This window comes from Ammodytes marinus, assembly GCF_949987685.1.
Source record: "Ammodytes marinus genome assembly, chromosome: 1".
In the NCBI taxonomy this organism is placed as follows: domain Eukaryota; kingdom Metazoa; phylum Chordata; class Actinopteri; order Uranoscopiformes; family Ammodytidae; genus Ammodytes; species Ammodytes marinus.
Window position 1 is genome coordinate 25,002,226 of NC_137230.1, and position 24,675 is coordinate 25,026,900.

Consider the following 24,675-nt stretch of genomic DNA (forward strand, 5'->3'; position numbering starts at 1 on the left):
TTCAGGCCTGATGACAGCGGAGGCGGCTCCGCTTTTATATCCAGTCTGCCTGTCGGTTACACCTACAGTTATCACAACAACATCCCCAGCAAAGTGTCTGATGCCCGGACCTTTTACCATCCAGCCAGCCGTCTCAGCCGTAAGTACCGTCCGACTCTTAAGTGTAGCATGAGTTGTAAAGGTATTACCATCTGAAAGCTGGCGTATTTATGTAGCGTTAAAACATATGGAGGTGTTCAAATCATTTGAAAGGTTTTTCTCTGCGGCGGCATGCGTGGTGGTGGCCAGATGTGTCTTCTACACTCGGCTAGCTCTCGTTAGCTAGCAGCAGCAACAGCAGCATACATTAACGAGAACTAATTGGTCGCCGTCATATTTGGTATCGCTGTTTAGCTAGTTACTGATGGATAGTCATGATGAAACAGAACAATTCTTTCAAAGGGCGTAACTTCAACGTTAAATCAACACAGCGTTTGAAGACAGCGAAGCTAGTCTCCTGTTTTGGTATGTTTACTGAAATGTATCCTAGCTTTTATAACACCTGGCTAGGCTAATTAGCCAACTAGCTCCTACCTTGTTAACGTTAACAGAATCAGTGTCAACTATAGTAAGGTGGAAATGACAGCCACTGTTTGCTGTCACTTGCCTGTGTTTTGACTTTGGCTTGTTAACGTTCAGTAAACATAACGCTAGGTCAAACTCTTGCACTATAACTGGGTAGGTCACTGCACATTTTTTAAAACTATTGTATAACCTCTAGCACCGGCTCGATACTTGCTTGCCCCATGTCTTTGAATAACCTGGGTGTAATTGCTTTAACTGTCATACGTCTCCTTTGCCAACTTGCTAATGTATACTGATCTGTAGCCTATGTAAACATAACCTGCTGACAGACCTTGTGTTTTCGTTTCAATTTGTTTTCAAGCTGTGATCCTGTCTGTAGCTGTTAAGCTCTACTGTTTGTTATAGCCTATTATACTCCCATTGGCCTCTCACAGGACAAGGTCTGTCTCTTCCACCTTTGTGTCCTTTTGGCTCCATTGCCCCCCTGCGTCTTGTCTCTTCTTCTGTCTTTCATTATTCATGGTCCCCTGTGGAGTTCGGGCACAGACAGAAAAACAGGAGGAGAGGATAGATGGTTTTATGGACGGATTGCTCGTACACTAGAAGATTACAAAGGCACACTTCATGTACAATTACACCTGTGTGTGTGTAATCTGGAGCTGGAGGTCAATGTTGCATAAACCTGTGTCACAGTTGTTTGTCATGGTCTGTGTCTTATCTTCCAGGACATTTAGAGATTGGCGTAATTAGACTCTCTCGTCCCATAGTTGATTCTGTTTGCATCTCAAAGTCGTGTTAACAACATGGGAAGCGAGCTCAGCTTCCCATCGGGGACACAGAACGTATCCAGAGAGCGTTGTCTCTTCTGCCACCTGAAAGCAAGATGGTTATTGTCATCCCAGAGGTTTTTCAGTACTTTTGGAGACAGCAATCCTCTGTGCCTACAGGTTCATGTACTCGTCATCATCTCCCAAGGTATTTCTCTGTCACACTTGTATATGTTAGTTATTGTTGGCTTATCCATAGAGGTTTAATAAGAACATGGACATGGGTGTGTTTGTCCTGGCTCTGGTTTTTCTTCCGATACGGGCAATACAGGGTTACAGGAAAAACAATTAGCTTGGTGCTGCCGGAAACCAGGACAGCCTGATTCCTCTGAGATAGGCTTTCATTAGCTGCCGCCGAGGAGTGAGTGTTTGTACAGGCTCTGGAATCAAAATGTCACCAAAATGAAGAAAAACAGTTTGCATGTTAATATGACTGTTGGACCTAGGATACAGTCGGGCATATTGTAGAGACAGGAATGGGGAACATTGGACTGAATAGGGAAGTTCTGCGCATTGTTTTTGTGAGGCACTTTACATAGAAGTTTAACAGAGAAAATAAAATAATGGAGTGTGCGTTCCATGTATTTGTACTTTTGACTTGCCGTCTAATAATTAAAATTATATTTTAAGTGAATAAGTGCTGTGTCATAGACTTGAATGCAGACTACATGTGTTTGCATTGGGTAGTCCAACACGTCCTAATCAACCTTTTGTTAAATTTTTTGCTAAGTCAACCATTAATTAGTAATGCAGTACAAGTAAAAGGCATGCTATTGCACGAAAGCGCCATACACTGATTAACCAGTACATTTACATAATCTACTGCAATCCGGTGCAACAGCCGTGCAATAAATCTTATCTTTCACTTTCACATGCTTTTCCCTGTGTGAGATGTGTTGATTCTTGCACTCTTTATTCATTTTGGGGCTGAAATGTTGTGTTGTTGTTTTAGATTACACTGTATTGTGGGTTATAGTATTATCTGTCTCCCCAGTGTATGTACATAGGGGTGAACAATTTATGATTTATGTAATACAGTATGGCCATGCATCTCTTTGTCTCACTCTTGGTAGTTTGCTTTTCAACTACTGGGTTCGTATTGTAGAGTCTCACAGTTAGGGCTCTCCCCGTATGCTTAATCCTTCCTCAATGAATCAACGTCATCACCACAGCCATAGTCATGTTCTCTCTACTTAATGCCTCATTTCTCAGTTGTCAACAAGGAGATTTGGCATTTCAATAACCCTTTCAGCAGGTAGATATTGACTGAAATTGTTTTTTTTTACAGGTAAGTGGCAGGACATTCTTTTCGGTTCACTGTGCATTCAGTGTTTAGCTAAGTCGAGTGGTTTGACAGGTTTTGGACTTGAACAGAGTTGTTTTTCTGTTTTTTAATATTATGCGTTGTCAGGTTTGTATTCTGCTGCAGTACAGGCAGGGTGTGCGTGTTGGGTTTAATCTTCTTTAAATCTCCTTATGCTGAAGGCTTTCTTTTTCAACTAAGGAATGATGCTAAACTTGTTTGTGTCCCTCCCTTTTTTACTTTTACTGACAGTCCTCTATGAGTGGTAGGCAAATGGGCTGACTTTATCTGCCTGTCTCTCATATCTTCTGTAATTCATATGGACCTTTTCTTGTCTCATTCTCCTTATCTCTGCAGGCTTGAAGAAGGGCTTGTCCACTGACCACTAGGGTGAGAGCGGTCAAACGTTCTGTGGGTGGTGCCCGATGGATCATGGTGGTGAGGGGTTTAAATTCTGCTGAACCATAACACTAAATATGCGCTCAACATATTTAAGTAAAGCTACTCAAAACAACAACAACACATGTACTCATTTTACAGTCAAATCAATGGCATTTTATAGTCTAATTTAATCCTTTATTTCCCCTCCAGGTCAGTTTGAGCGTGAGGGCAGCGCGATGTCCCATGTTCAGGTGGATGGGTTGGACCAATATGATAACGTGCCCAACCCCGACGCTCTCACTGCCCAAAGTGGAAATCTCAACGATAGCAACACGCTCACACAGTCTCAAAGTCTCTCTCCTTCACAACATGAAGACGGAGGAGGAGGGCGCACACAGGAAGTCGGGATAGTGGAACGGAGAAAGGAGGGACACACGGGAAGAGATGACGAGGACGAAGACATTGATGAGGTGATGAAGGAGGAGGAAGAAGAAGATGATGAGGAAGAATCAGAGGAATCGAGCTGTTTCATTCGCTGCCAGTCCCCAGACACTCCCATGACCGATTCCTCCTTTTCAGAAACTGGTAGGGAAATCAAATGATATACAGTGCGTTCCAAATTATTATGCAAATTATATTTTTCTCAGATTTTCCTAAATAGTCGAAGCAAATGACAGTCAGTATAATTTTCAAGTCATCAACCGTTAGAGTATGATTCAAATGTTATTGAACAAACCTCCCAATGATAACAGTATTTTTTTCAAAAATAAAAAAATAAAAATGCACTGTTCCAAATTATTAACAGAGTTTCAAAAAATGTTATAGGTTGTAAAGAACTAAAAATGGTAATTTGTTGAATTTGCAGAATGTGGAGGTCATATTTAGTTAAATCAAAAGCTATTTCAATCAAAAACATCTTAACAGGCCAAGTTACATGTCAACATAGGACCCCCTCTTTGATATCACCTTCACAATTCTTGCATCCATTGAACTTGTGAGTTTTTGGAGAGTTTCAGCTTGAATATCTTTGCAGGATGCCAGAATAGCCTCCCATAGCTGCTGTTTTGATGTGAACTGCCTCCCAACCTCATAGATCTTTTGCTCGAGGATGCTCCAAAGGTTCTCAATAGGGTTGAGGGCAGGGGAAGATTGGGGCCATACCATGAGGTTCTCTCCTTTTATGCCCATAGCAGCCAATGACACAGAGGTATTCTTTGCTGCATGAGATGGTGCATTGTCATTCATGAAGATGATTTTACTACGGAAGGCACGGTTCTTCTTTTTGTACCACGGAAGGAAGTGGTCAGTCAGAAACTCAACATACTTTGCCGAGGTCATTTTCACACCGTCAGGGACCCTAAAGGGGCCTAGCAGCTCTCTCCCCATGATTCCGGCCCAAAACATGACTCCACCACCTCCTTGCTGAAGTCGCAGCCTTGTTGGGACATGGTGGCCATTCACCAACGATCCACTACTCCATCCATCCGACCATCCAGGGTTGCACGGCACTCATCAGTAAACAAGACTGTTTGAAAATTAGTCTTCATTTATTTCTGAGCCCAGTGCAACCGTTTCTACTTGTGAGCATTGTTTAGGGGTGGCCGAATAATAGGTTTATGCACAGCTGCAAACCTCTGGAGGATCCTACACTTTGAGGTTTGCGGGACTCCAGCGGCACCAGCGGCTTCAAATACCTGTCTGCTGCTTTGTAATGGCATTTTAGCAGCTGCTCTCCTAATCCGATGAATTTGTCTGTCAGAAATCTTCCTCATTATGCCTTTATCTGCACAAACCTGTCTGTGCTCTGAATCAGCCACAAAACTCTTCACAGTACGATGATCACGCTTCAGTTTCTTTGAAATATCTATAGTTTTCATACCTTGTCCAAGGTATTGCACTATTTGACGCTTTTCGGCAGCAGAGAGATCCTTTTTCTTTCCCATATTACTTGAAACATGTGGCCTGCTTAATAATGTGGAATGTCCTTCTTAAGTAGATTTCCTTTGATTGGGCTCACATGGCAAACTAATTATCACAGGTGTATGAGATTGATTTCAATGATCCATGGCGTCCTGAGACACAATATCATACATGAGTTTAATTGAAAAACAAAACATTAAATGTTTATGACACTTCAATCCAATTGCATAATAATTTGGAACACGGTGTACACACATGGTCCATACACTTTAGTACACAGTAATGTCTCAAACCATTGCTAATACTTTACCAATGTAATACTGATACATGTCAGTCTTTTCATCGCCTCCAACCATTTAAGAAAAATAAATCAGGCGGCTAAGACTTGTTCAACGTCTGGTCACTGATTTTGTCTGTCTGCAGGCATGCAAACTAGTCACCTTTTGGCGAAATTTGCCGTTTTGGAAACGAAATTGGCCATCTATGTGATTCGTGGAGATTTGTTGAGAAAATATTTTGAGGGGGTGGGGGTCTGATGGCCAGGTGTGTCTGTCTGTCTGTCTGTCTGTCTGTCTGTCATGCATCACCAAAATAATCACTTTCAAACTTTATTAAAAACAAAACTCAAAACAACAGATTTAATTTACAGTCAAGTGCGAAAGTTTGTGAACCCCTTGAGCCTTTTGGAATTTTATTTATTTTAACCATTATTAATTCATTTTTATCAATACCAGTATTTTTTATATGAAATAACAGATGTTTGTTTATCAATTCAACATTTTTATTTTCCAGAAATCAATTGTTAAAACAGATAAAACAAATTATTTGACGAATGTTGTATGGGCAAAAGTTTGTGAACCCTGAGCTGCATTGCTTAAATCGAGCAAGGTAAACACAATCAGGTTGGCCAAATTGGTTGATGAAATAGACCAATGTAATGAGAGATCTTTAGGAAAGAAATTGGGTGGCACTAGATAAAACAGAGATAAAACCAGGTCAGTTTAGGCTCACCAAAGTGAACCCATACAGGTCAGACATGCTAAAAGGGAAACAAATCTCAGAGGATCTCAGGAATAGAGTTTTGATGTTACACATTTGTCTGGGGACAGTTATAAATTCATAAAAAAAAATTTGAGCTCAAACGGTCCACCGTGAGGCAAATCATCTACAAATGGAGAGCTTTAAGAGTGACTTAACATCTGCCTAGAAGTGGACTTCCTTCAAAAATATCCTCAAGCGCCACAAGAAAAGTGATTTTTCAGGTAAAAGCCAACCCAAACATTACACCTGGAGATTTGCAGACAATTTGAAACCACCATTATTCACTTGGGAGAAGGTTCTCTAGGTGGTAGGCAGAATTGCGTTTTTGCCCAAACATGGCGGTTTTGGTTATGACCAAACAGTTCAATTTTTGACTAATCTGTCCACAGAATAAGACTTCAGGTATCTCCAGGTGCTCTCTGGCAAAGTTGTGACTAGCAGTTTTGTTCTTTTTTGAGAGCAGAGGCTTCTTCAGCAACCATCCCATGAAAGCCATGTTGACTGAGTTTTCTTCTTATTGTGGAACCATGCACATCTGTCCCAGATGCTGCAAGAGAGGTCTGCAAATCACCAGATGTAATGTTTGGGTTGGCTTTTAACTGAAAAATCACTTATCTTGTGGCGCTTGTGGATATTTTTGAAGGAAGTCCACTTCTAGGCAGATGTTCAGTCACTCTTAAAGCTCTTCATTTGTAGATGATTTGCCTCACGGTGGACCGATGGAGCTCAAACTTTTTTTAAAATAATTTATAGCTGTCCCCAGACAAATGTGCAGCATCACAACTCTATTCCTGAGATCCTCTGAGATTGTTTCCCCTTTTAGCATGTCTGACCTGTATGGGTTCACTTTGGTGAGCCTAAACTGACCTGGTTTTATCTCTGTTGTATCTAGTGCCGCCCAATTTCTTCCCTAAAGATCTCTCACTACATTGGTCCATTTCATGACTCAATTTGGCCCATCTGATTGTGTTTACCTGCTCCATTCAAGCAATGCAGCTCAGGGTTCACAAACTTTTGCACATACAACATTCGTCAAATAATTTGTTTTATCTGTTTTAACAATTGATTTCTGGAAAAGAAAAATGTTGAATTGATAAACAAACATCTGTTATTTCATATAAAAAATACTGGTATTGATAAAAATGAATTAATGATGGTTACAATAAATAAAATTCCAAAATGTTCAAGGGGTTCACAAACTTTCGCACTTGACTGTATATATTTTTCCTTAACGTCTATGGTTCACTAACGTCTATGGTTCACTAACCGGTACACATGCACACCCTTTCCCTCGGCAGGCAGTCTGTTGGAGACTCCGTATCCCATCAGCCCTGGGACCAGTCCAGAGCCTACATCACCTGCAGTTCCAGTGGTCAGTCCAGAAACTGCATATCCCACCAGTCAAGTGAAACTGAGCCAGACTGATACTGAAGTTGGCTCTCATGATCCCAGCACGGAATCAGTTGCCTCCAATTCAGGGCCCAGTAAGCTGGCACCCGCCTTCCACACGGGACCTATAGATTCTACCACACTAACTGTAACCTCAGAAACCATGTCTACCAGCCCACCTGGGCCCACATGTATCTCAGAAGCTACTGACAGGAAAACAAAAAGTACTGACCTCACTACAGAACTTACCTCATCCACAGAGCCTGTCTACAATCGTGGGGACACATGCACTGCAGGATTTGCCAGTTCACACGCAGGGCCTAACACCTCAACTCCAGAGACATTTACAGTAAACGCTTGCAAGACCAGGCTCAACGTTTCCATTGCTTCCACCCCGATGAGTGCAACATCTGGACCCCTTACCTTCACCAAAGGGCCTAATGATACTAGTCCAGAGTCCACTTCCACCACAGGACCTTTAACCTCAAATGGGGGACACATAGCCTCCACTCCAGTGCCCACAGGGCCTATTCCAAGGCCTGCTCTGCTGGAGTCTCTCGAGCAGTTGGCACAAAGTGGAGATGAAACTCACCTTCCACAGTACCTTCACCAGGTAACCTGTCTTTTCAACTACTACTGGCACATGTCAGATACTGCAGGCTGTGTATCACCACCAAGTCTTTCTGTCATTTTAGTCTCCTAAAGCTCTTGCTCTCACACTAGTCATTACATCACAGTTGTCCTCTCAACCACATCATGATCAGAATGTCTTTGGACCCTGCGGCATGGGTGTCTTCAGTGTCTACACACGCAAACACAGAAATGCACACAAGAAGGCACAGACGCTACATGGCATACTACTTAACACTCTTAGTCTTTCTCGGCTCGTTTCTACTTCACACACGGTCCTGCATGACTGGACATGCACGCGTCACGTGTAGTTATGGGTTGTGTGAATATTCCTGTCAATTTGATTTACACATCCCTTTGAGAGAGAGAGAGAGAGAGAGAGAGAGAGAGATGAAAATTGTTTGACAAACTAATTAAGTTATGTAAATAAACCACAAGGAGAGAGAGAGGGCTCTTATATGACTGGAGGTTCTGAAACCAATGCCAATAACATAAGTGTGAATTATTGAAGAACAGTGGATGGACAAACTTCTTGACTTCTATTGAATTCCATAAAAATGACAAAAATAAAATGTAAACATTTATAAATTATATTATAGGTCCAGAAAGCAAATGTAAACTCTTTCCAACTTGTCCGCCGTCCATGTCAGTACAGTTACAGTCCTCACCGCCCCTCACTTCATTAGAAATGTGAGAGCCTCCTTTCCTCCTCCTCTCTCTCTTTCTCTCCGTCTCTCTGTCTCTCACACAAACACACACAGGCCGCATGCACACACACGCACATGCACGCCCAGACACCTACACACACACACACACACACACACACACTCTCTCTTGTTCTGGGATCAGCTGAGCAGCATGAAAGCGGCACTTGCAGAGGAGTTGTAGAGTGTCCAACACGTTCTCTGGATTTTCTGTCCCTCTGTGTGTCTCACTTTCACTCTCACTCTTAATTTCACTCTGACTTTCCTGAATGCAGGGGACTTGCTCTTCTGCTTAACCATTTTATTATGTACCATTTATATTTTGTCACAGTTAAAGGCACTACGAGTAAGATGGCACGTTGGCGTCCCCTTTGGACAAAAGCGGTAGTATTTTTACGACGCCCGCTGTCGCAAATGCTCGTGCCAGGCGCGCGAGTGTGAACTGAGAAGGGCGCAATATAGTGCATGCACGTGTGTTAAAAGTGTGAGGACTCTTTTCGGCTCCGTGAGAGTGGTTTTGACACTGCATCAACTAATGCCAGTCAGTACACACCTGATTGCAATGAGTTGATGCAGCAGCGTCACCTAACTACCCTCTCTCACGGAGCTGTGTCCTCACAGAAAGCGAATGAAAGAGAGACGGCAGTTTGTATGGATCACGATGAGGTAATGTGTTTGTGTTGTTGATGTAAATAATGACTATTTCAGATAATGGTTATCTGATGATGGTGAAGCAAAGCAAACGTTGTGTTAGTACCAACCGCTCATTCATTTAGGAGTAAACACAGTCTAGTTTCGCTCTCGTGAAATTGTATACACGTTGCTTGGCAACGTCCTCGTCCCGCCCGTAGTCACTCTCTCTTTTCGCTTTTCTTCATTGCATTCTCTTTTTTTCTTTGATGGTTCAGCCTCGTTACCAGTCATTGTGACGACAAATAACTGTCTCAAACAAGGCTCCCGCTCCCCTTCCCTCACCTAGAGGGATAGGCTTCTCAAATCACGCTGCAGCGCCACACTGAAATCTGCAACCAATACGGATATGTGACCATAGAGCCTGCACGAGCGAACCGAAAATCGGACTGGGTGTGCGACCAGACCAAAAGCAGTAATAAAAACTATATAAAAACGTCTTTCTTTGCACTGATGGTCCCGTTTGCTGTTAAAGGTAATTTATGATTATCAGAGGAAACATGAGGCTGTTTAAAAGATATTTAAATGTTACTCGTAGCCGCTTTAATGATATATCGAAGTCATTTCAGTAGTCTGGTGTTTCTGTATTCTTTAACGGTGTATCTTGTTTTTATTCTTTGAACCACATGAGGGAACGTTTCTTTTTGCCTTGTTTTAATTGAGCCAGTTTCCTTGGTAGCCTCTGTGACATAACTACTGTTATAAACGGATGCACTGTGTTAAAAGTTGTGATCTCTCTATTTCTTCAGATCGCTGAGGCCTTTGTCCTTCACGAAGACTGTATCCTTATCATTATGCCTGTGCAGAATGGGTTTTGTTTGTAGGGGGCTAGCTTTTAATGTAAATGTATTGTTGGTACTATCTGATTTTCATACAATTATCTCCTGTGCACTTACACTGCTGCCTGCCTAATTATCCATTCCATACCGTGTGTTTTTGTTTTTCTGGCTCACTACTACTTTTCTATGTTTTTAAATCTGCATTATTCACACACTGCGCTTAGGAGTTTGAAGATTTGTGAGTGACTTGTCGCAGCAGAGTAACAGTGGATTACCCTTTGACTCACTGACTCTACAGACTTGTAAAGTGATTTTAAAAAGATAGCAAGGCATTGAATGGAAAAGAGAATAAGATAAAGAGAAAGCGCTGAACAGAGAGAGGGAGAGACAAAAAGAGACGCAAGGAAGAATAGATAAGTAGAACATGAAGAGGGTTAATTACAGAAGGTGAAACGGAGAGAGGGAAAGCACCAGTAGACGAGCTGGCTCATACAGAATGCACAGACTAGAGACACACAAGAAAGCAGACACTGACAAAACACTCAACTTTTTAGCCATTTTGAAATCAAGGGGCTCCTTGTATCATCACGAGTATTGAATAGTTTGTTAGTAGTAGCTCATTAGCTGTTTTGAAATTGAACTTTGCATACACACCCAGAGGCTGGCATAAGTGACTCTCATGTAAATGCACTCAAACACTTGGAGTCAATAAAAAGCAAAAGCATAGAGAATAGGGGGAAGGATGGCGATACATCAAAGGGAAGAGGAGAGGCAGGAGACTGAGTGTGAAATTTGAGTTTTTTGAAAAGTTCGTCCTCAAGTCAAAGAGAAAGCTAGCTTAGCTATGTCATGCATGTATATATGGTTAGTTAGTAAGAGGGAGAGAGAGAAATCATTGAGCCACATCAAAGAAGGATTGTGTTTTGGGCGGCTTATATCCATAAACATGAGAGACTGCGTCCTGGAGCGCTTTCTCCCCCCATCGCTATTGGCCTGACTGGTTCCTCCTCTCTCTCTGTGTCTCTTTGTCCTTTGTCTCTCTTTCTTTTTCTCCAATTACCTCTGTCGGCTGTCACTGTTCATTACCAGAGAAACCAAGAGAGTGGTTGAGTTGATGCAGATTTGAATGCAAACCGTTCTATGAAGGGCTTGTCAATGTATGTGTTTTTTTTAACCTGTGATGTTCAGACCAGCGGGCGTTATGGTGCATCCAACTAGAGAGGCTTTATCACCAGAGAGTACTGGACAACCTAAACGCATTACAAGAACAGTGGGGTAACACATGCACACTTTTGCATCATATGCACATATACTTAAACATAGAGTATATTTTGATTCTATGTAACCAAATACTTATTTTAATATTTATTATTATGTAAAGTTAACATGATAAACATTCTTCTGGACAGTCTGTCTCTTTCATTGGATCCCGATAAGATATTTAATGTAATTTGAGTGATCCTATATTTAGCCAATTCCAGCAGGAAACAGCTTTTTATATTTGTATTTCTCACAGTAGCCATAAGGCTTACTTGTAGTTATAACGATGCTGTCTTTGTGTTTCTCCATCTCTCTTAGAATCACAGTGTGAAAGGACTTCCTCCGACCCCGAAACCCAACATCTGGACACTCTTACACACATCTGCCAGACACACAATCGGTCAGTCTGCATGCAGTCTTTTTTTGTGTTGTGCGTATGTATTGCACCTAAACCACTAGATTTTAGAGTAGTAGAGTCTAAGTATGCTTTAGTTAAAAACCTGCTTTTATAGTCTCAAGAAAATTGAACACTATATCATATTAATAAGAATATAGCTATATTATTTAATTCATATTCATCTCAAAACCACAGGGGAAACTTACAATATAGGCTTTTATGATGATTGATAGAGATGTTTTACTGTTGCTCTACTTTGGAATGTATACCCACATTCACCCAGATATGTTTCTATACTGTGTAGTATGGTAATGATTTTGTTGACATGTGGGTGACAAGACATGTTTCTGTGGTGGCATGCGCTCATGCAAGTGTAACAAATTAGACACCATGGCATTTTTTAAATGCCAGGAGGTCCTCAGTATAGTACACCTGCCAGACATACACCCTTTTACACCTGCACATTCTCTGTGTATGTCTGTCTGCATGCATGACTATGATCATTTACGTGTGTGTGTGTGTGTGTGTGTGTGTGTGTGTGTGTGTGTGTGTGTCTGGTAAGAACTGCACTGATAATTTAAACATATGGTCCTTAGCTGCTGCAGTTTCAGAAATGTGAGCCATCACACTGCTAGAGTTTCACTTTGCTTGAATCACACACACACACACACACACACACACACACACACACACACACACACACACACACACACACACACACACACACACACACACACACACACACACACACACACACACACACACACACACACACACACACACACACACACACACACACACACACACACACACACACACACACACACACACACACACATACTTTGGTATAGCCAAGGAAATGTGTTTGGGCTAATATTAGATTGGCAGAGTAAAGAAGGGTCATCCGTCTCTCACGTCTTCATTTACTAAAACCAAGACCAGACCGTCATTGCTATCACTGTCTAACTCTGTCTTTCTGTCTTTTGTTCATAGACCAAGAGCTAGAGATGCTGTGGTAAGACAATCATTTTTGTCATGTGTGTCGGTATTACAGAAGATGAATGTAAATACTTATATTGTAAGATAAGGCAGAATGTATTGAGTGTTTTTTGCATTTATTGACCCACTGATTAACATGTTACATGTAAAATATCTATTTTTGTCTAGGGTGTAGACCTCTGTTAAGTGCAGTGCATGTACTGATGCATTATTTACATTATGTGAAGCTTACACAAATACTTAACTGCTTAGTGCATGCAAAGTTGTTGGTGTATCTCTACATGTATTTATGTGTGTGTGTGTGTGTGTGTGTGTGTGTGTGTGTGTGTGTGTGTGTGTGTGTTTGCACAGTGTCCTTCAGTGGACTTCGTGAATCCTACATTTAAAGGAGGCGGTGCACTACCTCCATGTACCTCAGGTGAGTGAATGGGTGTATTTATGTCAATGAGTGAAAATCCAGTTAATTGGATTTGCACCTTTTCATTCCATTAACTACATAGCCCTTATAATTTACATTGCACCCAAACAGTCTGAAAGATGTATTACCACCATATTGACAAATGTTTTAGCAAGTGCTTTCTTTTATGCTAAGAATGACCTGACTCAAGGTCCACTTATTAGCCTTTTCTACAGCTTTCAATCAAAAGTAGAATGAGGTTTGAGACGCTCTTACCACTACACGATGAGCCCCCGATCCTTGCGGTTTGTTAATGCATTTAAAATATGTGTAGCTAACTTTTGTGGGAGGAGACAGGACATAGGGATGATTCGTTTAACTTCAATAACTGGAACTCACAAACAGATTCCTTGTAATCCAACAATTAATCATGAAAGCATAAAACAGTGGTAGGAAAAAAACACATCACACATAATTAAAAAACAAAGTCGTATTGCACAGTTGTTAAACCAGCTGTGCTGCTAGGTTTAGCCTGCTCAGGAGGCAGACAGCTTCAGGATATGTGGTTTTCTGGAATCTAGACGTTCTGGTCCTCATGCCAATAAGTCTTTGTGAGAGGGCAGGAAATTAAAATGGTTGTTATTTGGGTGAGAGGGGTCCCTAAGGCATTTATTTTGTAGTCTAGCCTTATAGATTGCTACTAGGGGAAGGAGATGGCATCCAGTTATTTTGGATGCAGTATATCTCTTTGTCTAACTGTCCTGAACTGACATGTTACCAAACTGTGCAATTATTGCAGAGGTTAAGGATGCTCTCCACTGCTGCCCTATAGAACTGCACCACACCATTCCTCAATATATCACATTTCCTCAGTTGTCTAAAAACATCTCGTGTTCTTTCCTGAGAATAGAAGTAGTTTTATCCTCCCATTTCAAAATAGAGGAGATTGTCACTGCCAGGATTTTGTAGATGTCCACTTGTTGAACTTCAGTATCATTGTTTACCAAGGGTAGGTGGCGGTCCCCAGGGCTCCTGCTAAAGTCCACTGCGAATTCCTTGGTTTTAAAGACATTTTAACTCCAGGTTATTTGCAATGTACCAGTAGTTGCAGTTCCATCATTGTTGGAGATCAAACCCACTATCAGTGTGTTATCAGCTAAACATCCTGACTGAAGTGGAATCTAATACATATTAGTCAGTTGTGTGCAATGAATACAGTAGTGGGGACAGTACACAGTCCTGTGGAGCCCCAGTGCTGACTCCTAAATGTTTAGAGAGTCTGACCACCTGAATCCTCTTTAAAGAAAAAAATAAAATAAAAAATAAAATCACAAGGACTTCTGAACTCACCATATGTTTTTTACGTAGCCAATCCATGATGGGAGAAAAGCATTAAAAGCTGAACTTTAATCAACAAAAAGAGCCCTCACTTAAGTCCCAGAGGCTCCTAGGTGTTGATAAGGTGCAGGGCAGGCACAATGAAACTGCATCATCGACAGACCTCTTAGCTCTGTACGGAAACTAACAACTCTATTTGAGAGCATATAGTAAGGAAATCTCTGTCACTGTAGAGCAGTGCTTCTCAAATGGTGGGGCGCGCCCCGCTGGGGGGGGGCGCCGTGAGTTTTCAGGGGGCGGCGCGGGCGTCCTTGATTTCCAACTGACCAAATAAAATAAAAATATTTTTTTTAATTTTTGTGCTAGTGCTAGCAAGCGCGATGTGTGCTTGTGTATGGTCATATCCGCGCGAAAGGCCGCGATTTGCAGTAAATAAGGGCCCACTCACACTAGTGCCGTTGGCCTGTTCCGTGCTGCAGGAAGATTCAGCACGATTCCCCCCCTCCCCACTCCCCCCGCAGGCCCGTGCTCACACTGCTTGTGGCCTGTGCACGATTGCACCTTGCCAACGTCACCGTGCGCGTTCAGGATTTGGAGCGTAGTCTACTTGTTGGCTATACGACTGTTTGTGAATATTTTCATCCGGCCAAATTTGCATCAAATATTCCACTTCCACATTAGAGCAACGAGAATCCTTAAGCTATTGTTTTTTTTAAATGTAGCCTTGACGTAATAGGTCGCGGTGGACAGTCTCATATTTGTGCAGCACGCTGTTTATTATTAATATAACGGCCCGTCATCAGACCATACGTACCGGATGGTTTTATACACATCGATCGCTCCATCAAATCCAAGTCAGAACTTGTTGCATGGGCAGAGATCTTTTTTTAAGTGTCTTTATAAAGTTTCTTGTTAAACCTTAGTGTAGGCTACTGTTTCCTTATCACCGGGCCGCGGAGTCCCGTTGTGTGTCATCTGACGAACGTGAGTAAACACGAAAACCTTTTTGCTTTGCTTTCTGCGCTCACCTATTTAGCTCTCTCCCTCTTTTATTAGCCCACACCTAGGCCTACACACGTTAATTCTCACACATTTTATGTAGCTACAAGTCCAAGTGGTGGGCAATTCTGGTGCCGACTAGTAAGGCAGCGGGCGTTAAAGGACTATGCGCATCCTTAATAAATTCACGTCAGGAACTCCGCCTGTGCGCTTGCTTGTGCGCTTGTTTGTGCGCGTGTCATCTCATTAGCATCTGTACTTTGGCCACGGCACACCTCTCCCAGGTGTGCCGTGGCCAAGTGGCTGTTCCGTGCTGGAATACGGATGGCGTGGTCACACTAGCCAAACATTCTAGACTTTAGTATGCAAATGAGCTTTGGCACGGGGCCGCAGCCCTAGTGTGAGTGGCCCCTAAATGTCCACATGTGTCTCTGTAGGCTATTTAAAAAGAAATCAAGCAACTAGACTAATAATAACATTAATGAATTATTGGTTATCGCATCACAGAAGGCCTATTGGCCTATAATAATAAAAAAACACCACCTTAACTATGTTTACAGTTTAAAAATGTTTTGAATGAAATGCAAACCTCAGTGAATCATTTGCTCTTGTTTCTCTGTCCTGAGATTCACACAGACTGAGCAGTCTTGTTTAAATGTTACAAATTGAGCTAATAAACGGAACTTTGAATTTTTTTGCTGCAGAAGTTATCCCAGCTAATTTTTGTTATCTAATTTGATAATAAGGTGATTGTATGCAGAATGCTCGTGCCAGAAACTCATACAGTGGTTTTGTACAGATAAATAAATATTAGCAGGTTCTCAATAGTATTTCAATTTAGGGGGGGGGGGGGGCGCGAAAAATTCTGTCCCCTAGGGGGGGCATGACAGAAAATAATTGAGAACCACTGCTGTAGAGTATTGACTATGGTCCTAGTGACATAAACTAGGAATGTTGGACCCACATGGAGTGATGGCCTTACGCTCGGTAACCTCCACCAATATCTTTTTTTTTTATTCACCAACTCTTTATTTTCTGTTTCCCATGCAGTCCATCATCAGGTTGTAGTAGGGATGGAGCTGAAGCCGGAAGACTCCTACCACCGTTCTCAGAGCTGCCCCTCAGTTACACCCTCTATCAATATGCCTGATGGGCTCAATTCCCCTGAGATCTCACAGAAGGACAGGGAAGACCCGGGCAGGGAATTAGAAGGCGGGGCCTATGTCCTTGGATCTCAGCTGACCGAGAAGCAGGGCAGCAGCGATGGTGGGGGAGGAGAGTCAGCTGTGGGATACACCATGTCAGCCATAGGAAATGAACTGCACCCCTCTACAGCTGGAGAGATGGATCGGTCCGAGCCTGCAGCAGAGCAGCAGGGAGGACATTTAGGTCCAGCACCGGAAAAGGATGCAGAAAGAGAAAAAGAGGTGAAGGAGGAGGAAGAGGCAGCTGAGGCATTGGAGATGGAAGAGGATGGAGAGGGAGAAGAGGGGGAGAAGCAGAAGGAAAAAGAAGACTCTCCTTCTAGTCCAAAAGCTCTACCAGTGGAGACTGTGGTCAGTGGGGCAGAGGTGGAGGCACAACAGCTACACCGAGAAGCCCTGGCGGAGGAAAAGCCACATGAGGACACACAGGTACAGTATAGTTGATAGTTTAAAGTATGCAATTTATGTTATGTGCGAGTTCCTACTTGTTTTTTTTGGCAGTAATCATACCCTCTTACTTTCCTTAAGTAGAGTCCTCGAGGTTTGTGTTGCCTAAGGTTATGTTTGCAGATCATTCTAACTACTTAGTTACTCTATTTATCTTGAAAACCATTGTTGCTATTGCTGAAAAAAAAAAAACATTTCACTAGCTTCATTACAGATCATTTGTTCCTGGGAACCATCTACCAAGGGATATACAGTCATATGAAAAAGTTTGGGAACCCCTCTCAGCCGGCATTATAATTGACTCTGCTTTCACAAAAAAAAATATAAAAGTGGTATGTCTTTCATTTACCAGGAACAGTTAAGTACTGGGATGTTTTCCAAACAAAGATTTTTTGAAAAGCAGTATTTGGTTGTATGAAATAAAATAAAATGTGAAAAACTGGCTGTGCAAAAATATGGGTACCCTTGTGGTTTTGTTGATTTTAATGCCTGTAACAGCATGTAAAACTGATGACTTTAAACACAAAGTTGGTTGGATTATGTTGTTAAGCCTTGAACCTCATATAATTGTCTGTTTAATCATGAGAAAATGTATTTTAGGTACCTAAATGCAAGTTGCACTTCTCTTTGACTCTCTGCTGAAGTGGTCAGAATGGGATCATCAAAACAGCTCCCAAAAGATCTGAAAAACAAAGATTGTTCATTGTCATGGTTTAGGGGAAGGCTACAAGAAGCTTTCCCAAAGGTTTCAATTGTCAATTTCGACTGTAGGGAACGTTGTCAGGAAATGGAAGGACACAGGCATAGTGGCAGTTAAACCCAGGCATGGCAGACCAAGAAAAAAACAGGAGCGGCATAGGTGGAGGATTGTGAGAATGGTTGCACACAACCCACAGATCACCTCCAAAGGCCTGCAAGAACATCTGGCTGCAGATGGTGCATCTGTACATCGTTCAACAATTCAGCGCAATTTGCACCAAAACATCTGCTTTTTATAAAGACCAAATAACTTAATTTTTGTCTCATCAGTCCAAAGCATTTTCTTCCAATATGAAGCTGGCTTGTCTAAATGAGCTTTTGCATACTCCATGCAACTGTATCTGTGGCGTGGGCGCAGAAAGGGCTTCCTTCTCATCACCCAGCCATACAGATGTTTTGGTGCAAATTGCACTGAATTGTAGAACCATGTACAGATACACAATCTGCAGCCAGATGTTCTTGCAGGTCTTTGGAGGTGATCTTTGGGTTGTGTGCAACCATTCTCACAATCCACCGCATATGCCGCTCTTGTACTTTTCTTGGTCTGCCAGACCTGGGTTTAACTGCAACTGTGCCTGTGTCCTTCCATTCCCTGACAACGTTCCTTACAGTAGAAATTGACAATTGAAACCTTTGGGAAAGCTTCTTGTAGCCTTCCGCTAAACCATGACAATGAATAATCTTTGTTTTTAAGATATTTTGGGAGCTGTTTTGATGATCGCATTCTGTCTCACTTCTGCAGAGAGTCAAAGAGAAGTGGAACTTGCATTTAGGCACCTAAAATAAGTTTTATCATGATTAAACAGACCTTTATATGAGGTTCAAGGCTTAACAACATAATCCAACCAATGTTGTGTTAAAAGTCCTCAGTTTTACATGCTGTTACATGCATTAAAATCAGCAAGACCACAAGGGTTCCCATATTTTTGCACAGCCAGTTTTTCACATTTTATTTAATTTCATAAAACTAAATACTGCTTTTCAAAAAATCTTTGTTTGGAAAACATCCCAGTACTTAGCTGTTCCTGGTAAATGAAAGACATACCACTTTTATCTTTTTTGTGTGAAAGCAGAGTCAATTATAATGCCGGCTGAGAGGGGTTCCCAAACTTTTTCATATGACTGTACCAATCACTGGGTGTTTTTTAACACACATTTAGCAGCTTCCACTAGCTCTTGTACCTTCATGGCTTTGTGTTTTAATATGTATAGGTATCACTGCAGGAGAGTGCTACACTCTGCCAGCAGCAGGGCGCCCATCTGTCTCAGGAGGCTCATATGAGTGAGGAGTGGAAGGAGGAAGATGAGTTTGAGTATGAAATAGAGCAAGCTGACCTCATCAGAGCAGCCGCCTCACTGGACTACATGGCTAAACTCATCACTGTGGAGGAGGTGTGTACATTATTATGCTTTTTCAGTAAGGGAGAGAAACCGTGTCTTGACTTTTGACAAGTTGTTTTACATTGATTTAATTTGTTATAATTCTTTACTAGTGCAGAGCCTGTTTGGGGAATCCTGCCAGTGCTTACGCTTGGATTTAGATCTGTTCATGATGTTGTGGTATCACTTACAGTAACTATCGATTGTTTTACTGCTCCATGTAACGGCACCATAACAGCACAGATAGACGCGCAACCAAAATCTGACTGACTGACCACAGGTTCCTACTTAGTTGTCCTTTCAGCTTCTAATGTAACAACTATTCAACTCAGTTAAAACAATGCTAGACACACAAAGACATTTTAAAAAGGGTATCTACAAATGGTTGATTTGACGACCACTTTAAGGTCTATGTCTGTCTGTATCTGCCTATATAGGTCCTTTTTATAGTGGACAGCACGTGGCTTGTTGAGCAGCCCTAATGGTATTACCGAGCCATTACTGTGGTATCCAGACTGTAGACTTGTTTTGGAAATATGGAGGCCAATTTGACATTTAACTCTTCTACAAAATTGGACTCAAAGAAAAAAAATGATGGAAACTGAAAATGTTCTTCTGTCAGTATCTAGCAGATTGTTATTCTGATATAATTATTTCAGAATATGAGGATGCCTGATTTTGGTTTCACATCTCACTGAAATGTAGATTACTCAAATGCGTATCCAACAAATCACTCAGACTGGTCACACCTCTTCTATTGTCTTATGCTCTGGTCACACCTCTTCTATTGTCTTATGCTCAACTCCCCCTGCTATATCTTCAAACTGTCCCCCTCACATGACTGACCATTTGAAAGCATTGCATTGTTGTTATGGTGAACTGAAGCCATTGTTGTTGCCAGGATAAGACACCTGAGCCCTGTACTGTTCCTTGCCATTCTTCTCAGAAAGCCACCGCGGGGCTTCCTGAATCGGATGGACCTCCATGTTCTTACTGGATCCAAGAACATGAAGCCTCTGTTGTTTGATTAAATACTATTTGCTTGATTATTACAGCCTTATGATCTCATTTTCTCACTACAGCTGTTTTGAGAAAAAAAGCTTCTATGTTACTAGGTCTAGGTCAGGTTTATTTATATAGCACATGTGACAACAGGAGTTTACCAAAGTGCTTTACAAGATAAGATATTTTACATTTGTTAATCAGTGATTGTTTCATTACACCGTGTTCTGGTTACTGACTTATTTTCATAGTTAAATCAGTGAAAGAAAGAACAGGGAGAGGGGTAGCTGCAGAAAGACACACACACACAGATCTTCTGAAAATGAAAGTTACTCTGGCAGGTCTTGACAGTCTACCACAAAGTTTCCAAAGTTCATTGGCAATCGTAATAATACTTACTTGAATGTTTTTGTGTTGAGCCTGGGATGATGGTTCAAGGTGCACAACTTTCCTCATATCGAAGCAGTGCTGCTGTAAATCTGTTGAGAGGGAGCATGTATAATGAGGTCTAAAGTTCAATTGATGGTGTGATGTACTGACACCTGGTGGACATGGCTGGTGTCACCCTTTGTTTTTTTTCTCATACCTGCACAATGCTCTCATTGTCTGTATGAAAATAAACAGAACAAATTGGATTTGTTGGAAATATAAAAAGATATTATGTATACATATTTCTGTGCCGTCTAACTACTCCTTTTCTTTTTCCTTTTTTTGGCTTCTCAGTTGTCTCCTGCCCCCGGCCTGGTCTCCATTTTGAAGAGGCGAAGAGTTTGTGTTGGAAAAATTAGCGTGTCCGCAGCCAGCTCAGAGCAGCGACCTGAGCAGCCCCTTGCCAAAAGACGTGTCCACTTCAATGTCCCTGATGACGGCTGTGAGTCTGGTGTGTTTGCGTGTCAATCGCCCACCCTTCAGAGAGTTACATCGCGCTACAATCTTGAAACCATTGATTTTAGTAACTCACCACTAGTGAGCTAATATTTAATATTGGCCCATTTAAATTTAAGACTAGGTAACCTTAGGATACACTAAATGTACATATCCATTTAAAAAAAATTGTTGATGAATTCTAGCAGATACTCTAGTCAATATTATTAATCTACTGCTCTGTAACTTCCCTCCAACTTCTCTCTCTCTCTCTCTCTCTCTCTCTCTCTCTCTCTCTCTCTCTCTCTCTCTCTCAGGTGATGTTGGCAGTGGGGACTCATGCCTGCTTCTCTTCCTGCTTTGTATGGTTACTGTAGTGATCAGTTTGGGTGGCACCGCGCTCTACTGCGCTCTGGGTGATGCCCACTCCTCAGTCTGTGAGGACTTCTCCAGAAATGCCGACTTCTACACTGACCAGATACAGCGCGTGATCGCCCACATCCAACATTGGTTCAACCCCCTTCTAAAGACTAAAGGTTGTTTGTCAGATGTCCTTTGACAACACTAGTTTGAAAGGGAAAGCAGAGCAGAGAAAGAGAAAGGGAGAATGAATACTGCATAAGAGAAGAGAAAAAACTGACCTTAATCTCTCTCAACCCTGTCCAGAATCAATAGGTTACAATTTCTTAAGATAGGTTTAGAAATTCTTATTGAGACTTAAGTGTGCTATTGAAGCGGCTGAGACCTGTTTTTTTTTCACGTTCACAGTCAGCCAGTTTATTAGTATTTACATCACTGGTAGATAAATGAACCCTGACCCTTCACTGAGTCTAAGACTTAACTCCCTTTGTCAAGAATAAGGAAAAAATAATGCAACCCACTGAGATGTAAAATATGATATATATAATGTATAGTTTGTAAATGGGGGGGCTCACTGCACCTTGCGAAGCGGCCCAATGGGCATTTTACAACCTGCTGCAACCCTTAGTGTTGCTTTTATTGTTGACTTTTTTAAGATCACATCTGAAATTTTAAAATGAACAATTCTACATTCTGTGTTCTATTACTTGGAATGAAATCGTTATGTCTTAATCATGTTTTAGTGCTGAATGTTTGGAATTTTATTGTTTGTTTTGAGTCATCTTAGGGGCATTTATATATTGTCAGTAAGGGTTAAAGGGTTAATTTGGTGTTCCTCTACAATGAGCTGCTAACAGGCCCATTAAGTATGTCCCATGGGGGGGAAATAACACCATTCAATCGAGCTCACAATAAGTGGTACGGCTGTGCTCTATATGTACTTTCCCCACTGAACACATTTGACCTGAGGGTCCAGTGGCTGCCTTCTGTATAACTACCAACAGTATGTTTGCTGTGAGCTGCCACTAGAGACTAAAAGTCCAAACTATCTTTTGATGGGTTTCCCTTTGTGTAGCATATGCAACAAGTACAGGAACACAGTGCACATCTGTATATACGGTCAGAAGAATGTTAAACATGTTGCATATAAGACTGGTACGTTAAAAAAACAAAAAAAAGGAATATCGCAATAGAATATCGCAATATTTCTGCAGGCTTCTGTTGGTCCTAGACTAAACGCATGCTTTAAATGATTTTTTATCAGAAACTAAAAAAAATATCCATCTCCACGACTGGCAGTTCAGTGTGAAAAGTACATGCAAGTGAACAGATATAGTTGGATAACCTGAATAGAAAATGCTGTTAATGTGGGTCTGGCTAGATATGGGTCTGGCTAGATATGGAATGTTTCAGTTAAAAAAAAGAAAAAAAAAAGGTGATGAATGAGTATAGTGCAATTCATTGAATTGAAACAATAATTATTCTGTGTACTTTACCAGTGCAGTTCTTGATTTTGGATAGGATCATTTAAAGCATTGCATCAGTCAAGCTCTGCCTGCATCTGTGTGATTCTGGGCATTCAATCTCGCTGTTTGAATTTCTATGGTTTTGTTTTGTTTTGTTTTGTTTTCTCCTCAAAATAAGTTTTTGTAACTCAAAATGATGTTTTGGAGCCAATTGTTCTTAAAGAGTAATCTTGTTAATGAAGTCTGTTTTTGTTGCATTTACATCTGTTGCTATGTGTGTCCTGGTTTCTCCGCGTTGAGAAGAGATCAGAAATAGGCTGTTCTGGAAAAAGGCTCACACTTTCTACATCAAACCAAGCCTTTATTCTCTCACCAGTGCTTTTAATTCTTATTTCTAATCATTTTAAAGCAAATGTTTGTCTTAATGGGCTCATTTCACTGCTTGATCTCACTTTTTGCCTTTTCCTTTTTGTGTTTTATTTCAACATATTGAAATGTTTGGTGTCCTGTAATTATTATTTACCTTTCTTTGGGTGTGGTAGTGGTAGTGGATGCGATGAAAAATGCCCTGGAGAAACCATGTATCTCACAAAGGTCTTAATTGTAAGCATTTACAGAAAGGAACTTTTATCAAAGAGGAGAGCTTCAAGTGTCTGACCTATGCATTTAAACAGATAATATCACATTCTCCTCCCTTCATGGTGTGTTACTCACAAAAACCCAGGATGTCAGAAATTGTAGATGAATTATTTGTTTTTATTTGCACATGTTGTCTGGCTGGTTCAGATGACTTATCACTCAGAAAAACCTCTTATTTAATCTTCTCGATGATTTTAATTATTTATAATACTGGGGATTTTCAAGTGTTGGTGGTTAAGAAGAAAGAAAATACATCTTTGGCATCTGTTTGTTGTCCTCTCTTTCATCTCTTAAATAACCTTGACAGAGAATGTAATGTTTATAACTGAACTCTTCTGAATAGCATCAGCTGTGTCATCATTGTTTTTCCTTTTTATTAATTTAAGATAATTCTAAAGATAATTTGATTCTAAAGATAATTTGAACGACTTCTTCTGCTGTCAATTTAATAATTTTCTTCACACACAGATTGTTAAAGGGTTCCCGTTTGAACCTTCCTCATTAGTTTTACCCAATGGAATTATTACATATATTAGAAACGAATGGACGAAAAATCATGGTTTCTGTGTGTTGATCAGTAATCTTATCAACCGGTTAACCGGATGAAATAAGTTTTTATGAATTGTTATGAACTCTTTCAATTCTTACAGATTCATTGTAACAAGATGATGAGGTTTTTAATTTTGTTGTTAAAAAAACTGTCGCTTGTTCTGTCTTCTGTTAAAGCCATTGAAAAAAAAGTTCTGTATGGGACTGCTGTTCTTATTGACATGGTTTGAAGATATATTTTTAGTATTTTAGAAATGTTGAAGCTGTTGTAAAATCTTTCCCTGTTTCGATGTGCAGAACTAAAAAATATGTTGGTTCAAGATGAGTTGAAGTCAGAATGTCACACCGTTGTTGTGTTTTTGACAATGCATTTAGTTTATAAAAAA

The 24,675-nt window shown here is 41.0% G+C and overlaps 1 protein-coding gene across 2 annotated transcripts; it reads left to right on the plus strand.

Annotated features, from left to right (window-relative positions):
* Positions 1-59: 59 nt before the first annotated feature.
* Positions 60-24,675, plus strand: cnsta (consortin, connexin sorting protein a). Of its 2 annotated transcripts, none has more exons than XM_080027079.1 (13): positions 60-139; positions 3,052-3,132; positions 3,286-3,660; positions 7,335-8,038; positions 10,199-10,229; positions 11,417-11,503; positions 11,807-11,888; positions 12,879-12,900; positions 13,236-13,302; positions 16,669-17,252; positions 19,242-19,421; positions 21,135-21,291; positions 21,593-24,675. In XM_080027079.1, exons 2-13 carry the CDS (start codon positions 3,120-3,122, stop codon positions 21,832-21,834), a joined length of 2,544 nt encoding a protein of 847 aa, XP_079883205.1. In that variant the 5' UTR covers positions 60-139; positions 3,052-3,119; the 3' UTR covers positions 21,835-24,675. The 2 variants fall into 2 exon arrangements, with proteins under 2 accessions (XP_079883205.1, XP_079883206.1); XM_080027080.1 differs by having other exon boundaries at positions 21,135-21,282.

Excerpts from the sequence above, each read along its gene's own strand:
- cnsta (XM_080027079.1), top strand. Across the intron at positions 3,661-7,334 it reads TTCCTCCTTTTCAGAAACTG|GCAGTCTGTTGGAGACTCCG; the intron begins GTAGGGAAATCA and ends TTCCCTCGGCAG. Across the intron at positions 21,292-21,592 it reads TGATGACGGCTGTGAGTCTG|GTGATGTTGGCAGTGGGGAC; the intron begins GTGTGTTTGCGT and ends TCTCTCTCTCAG.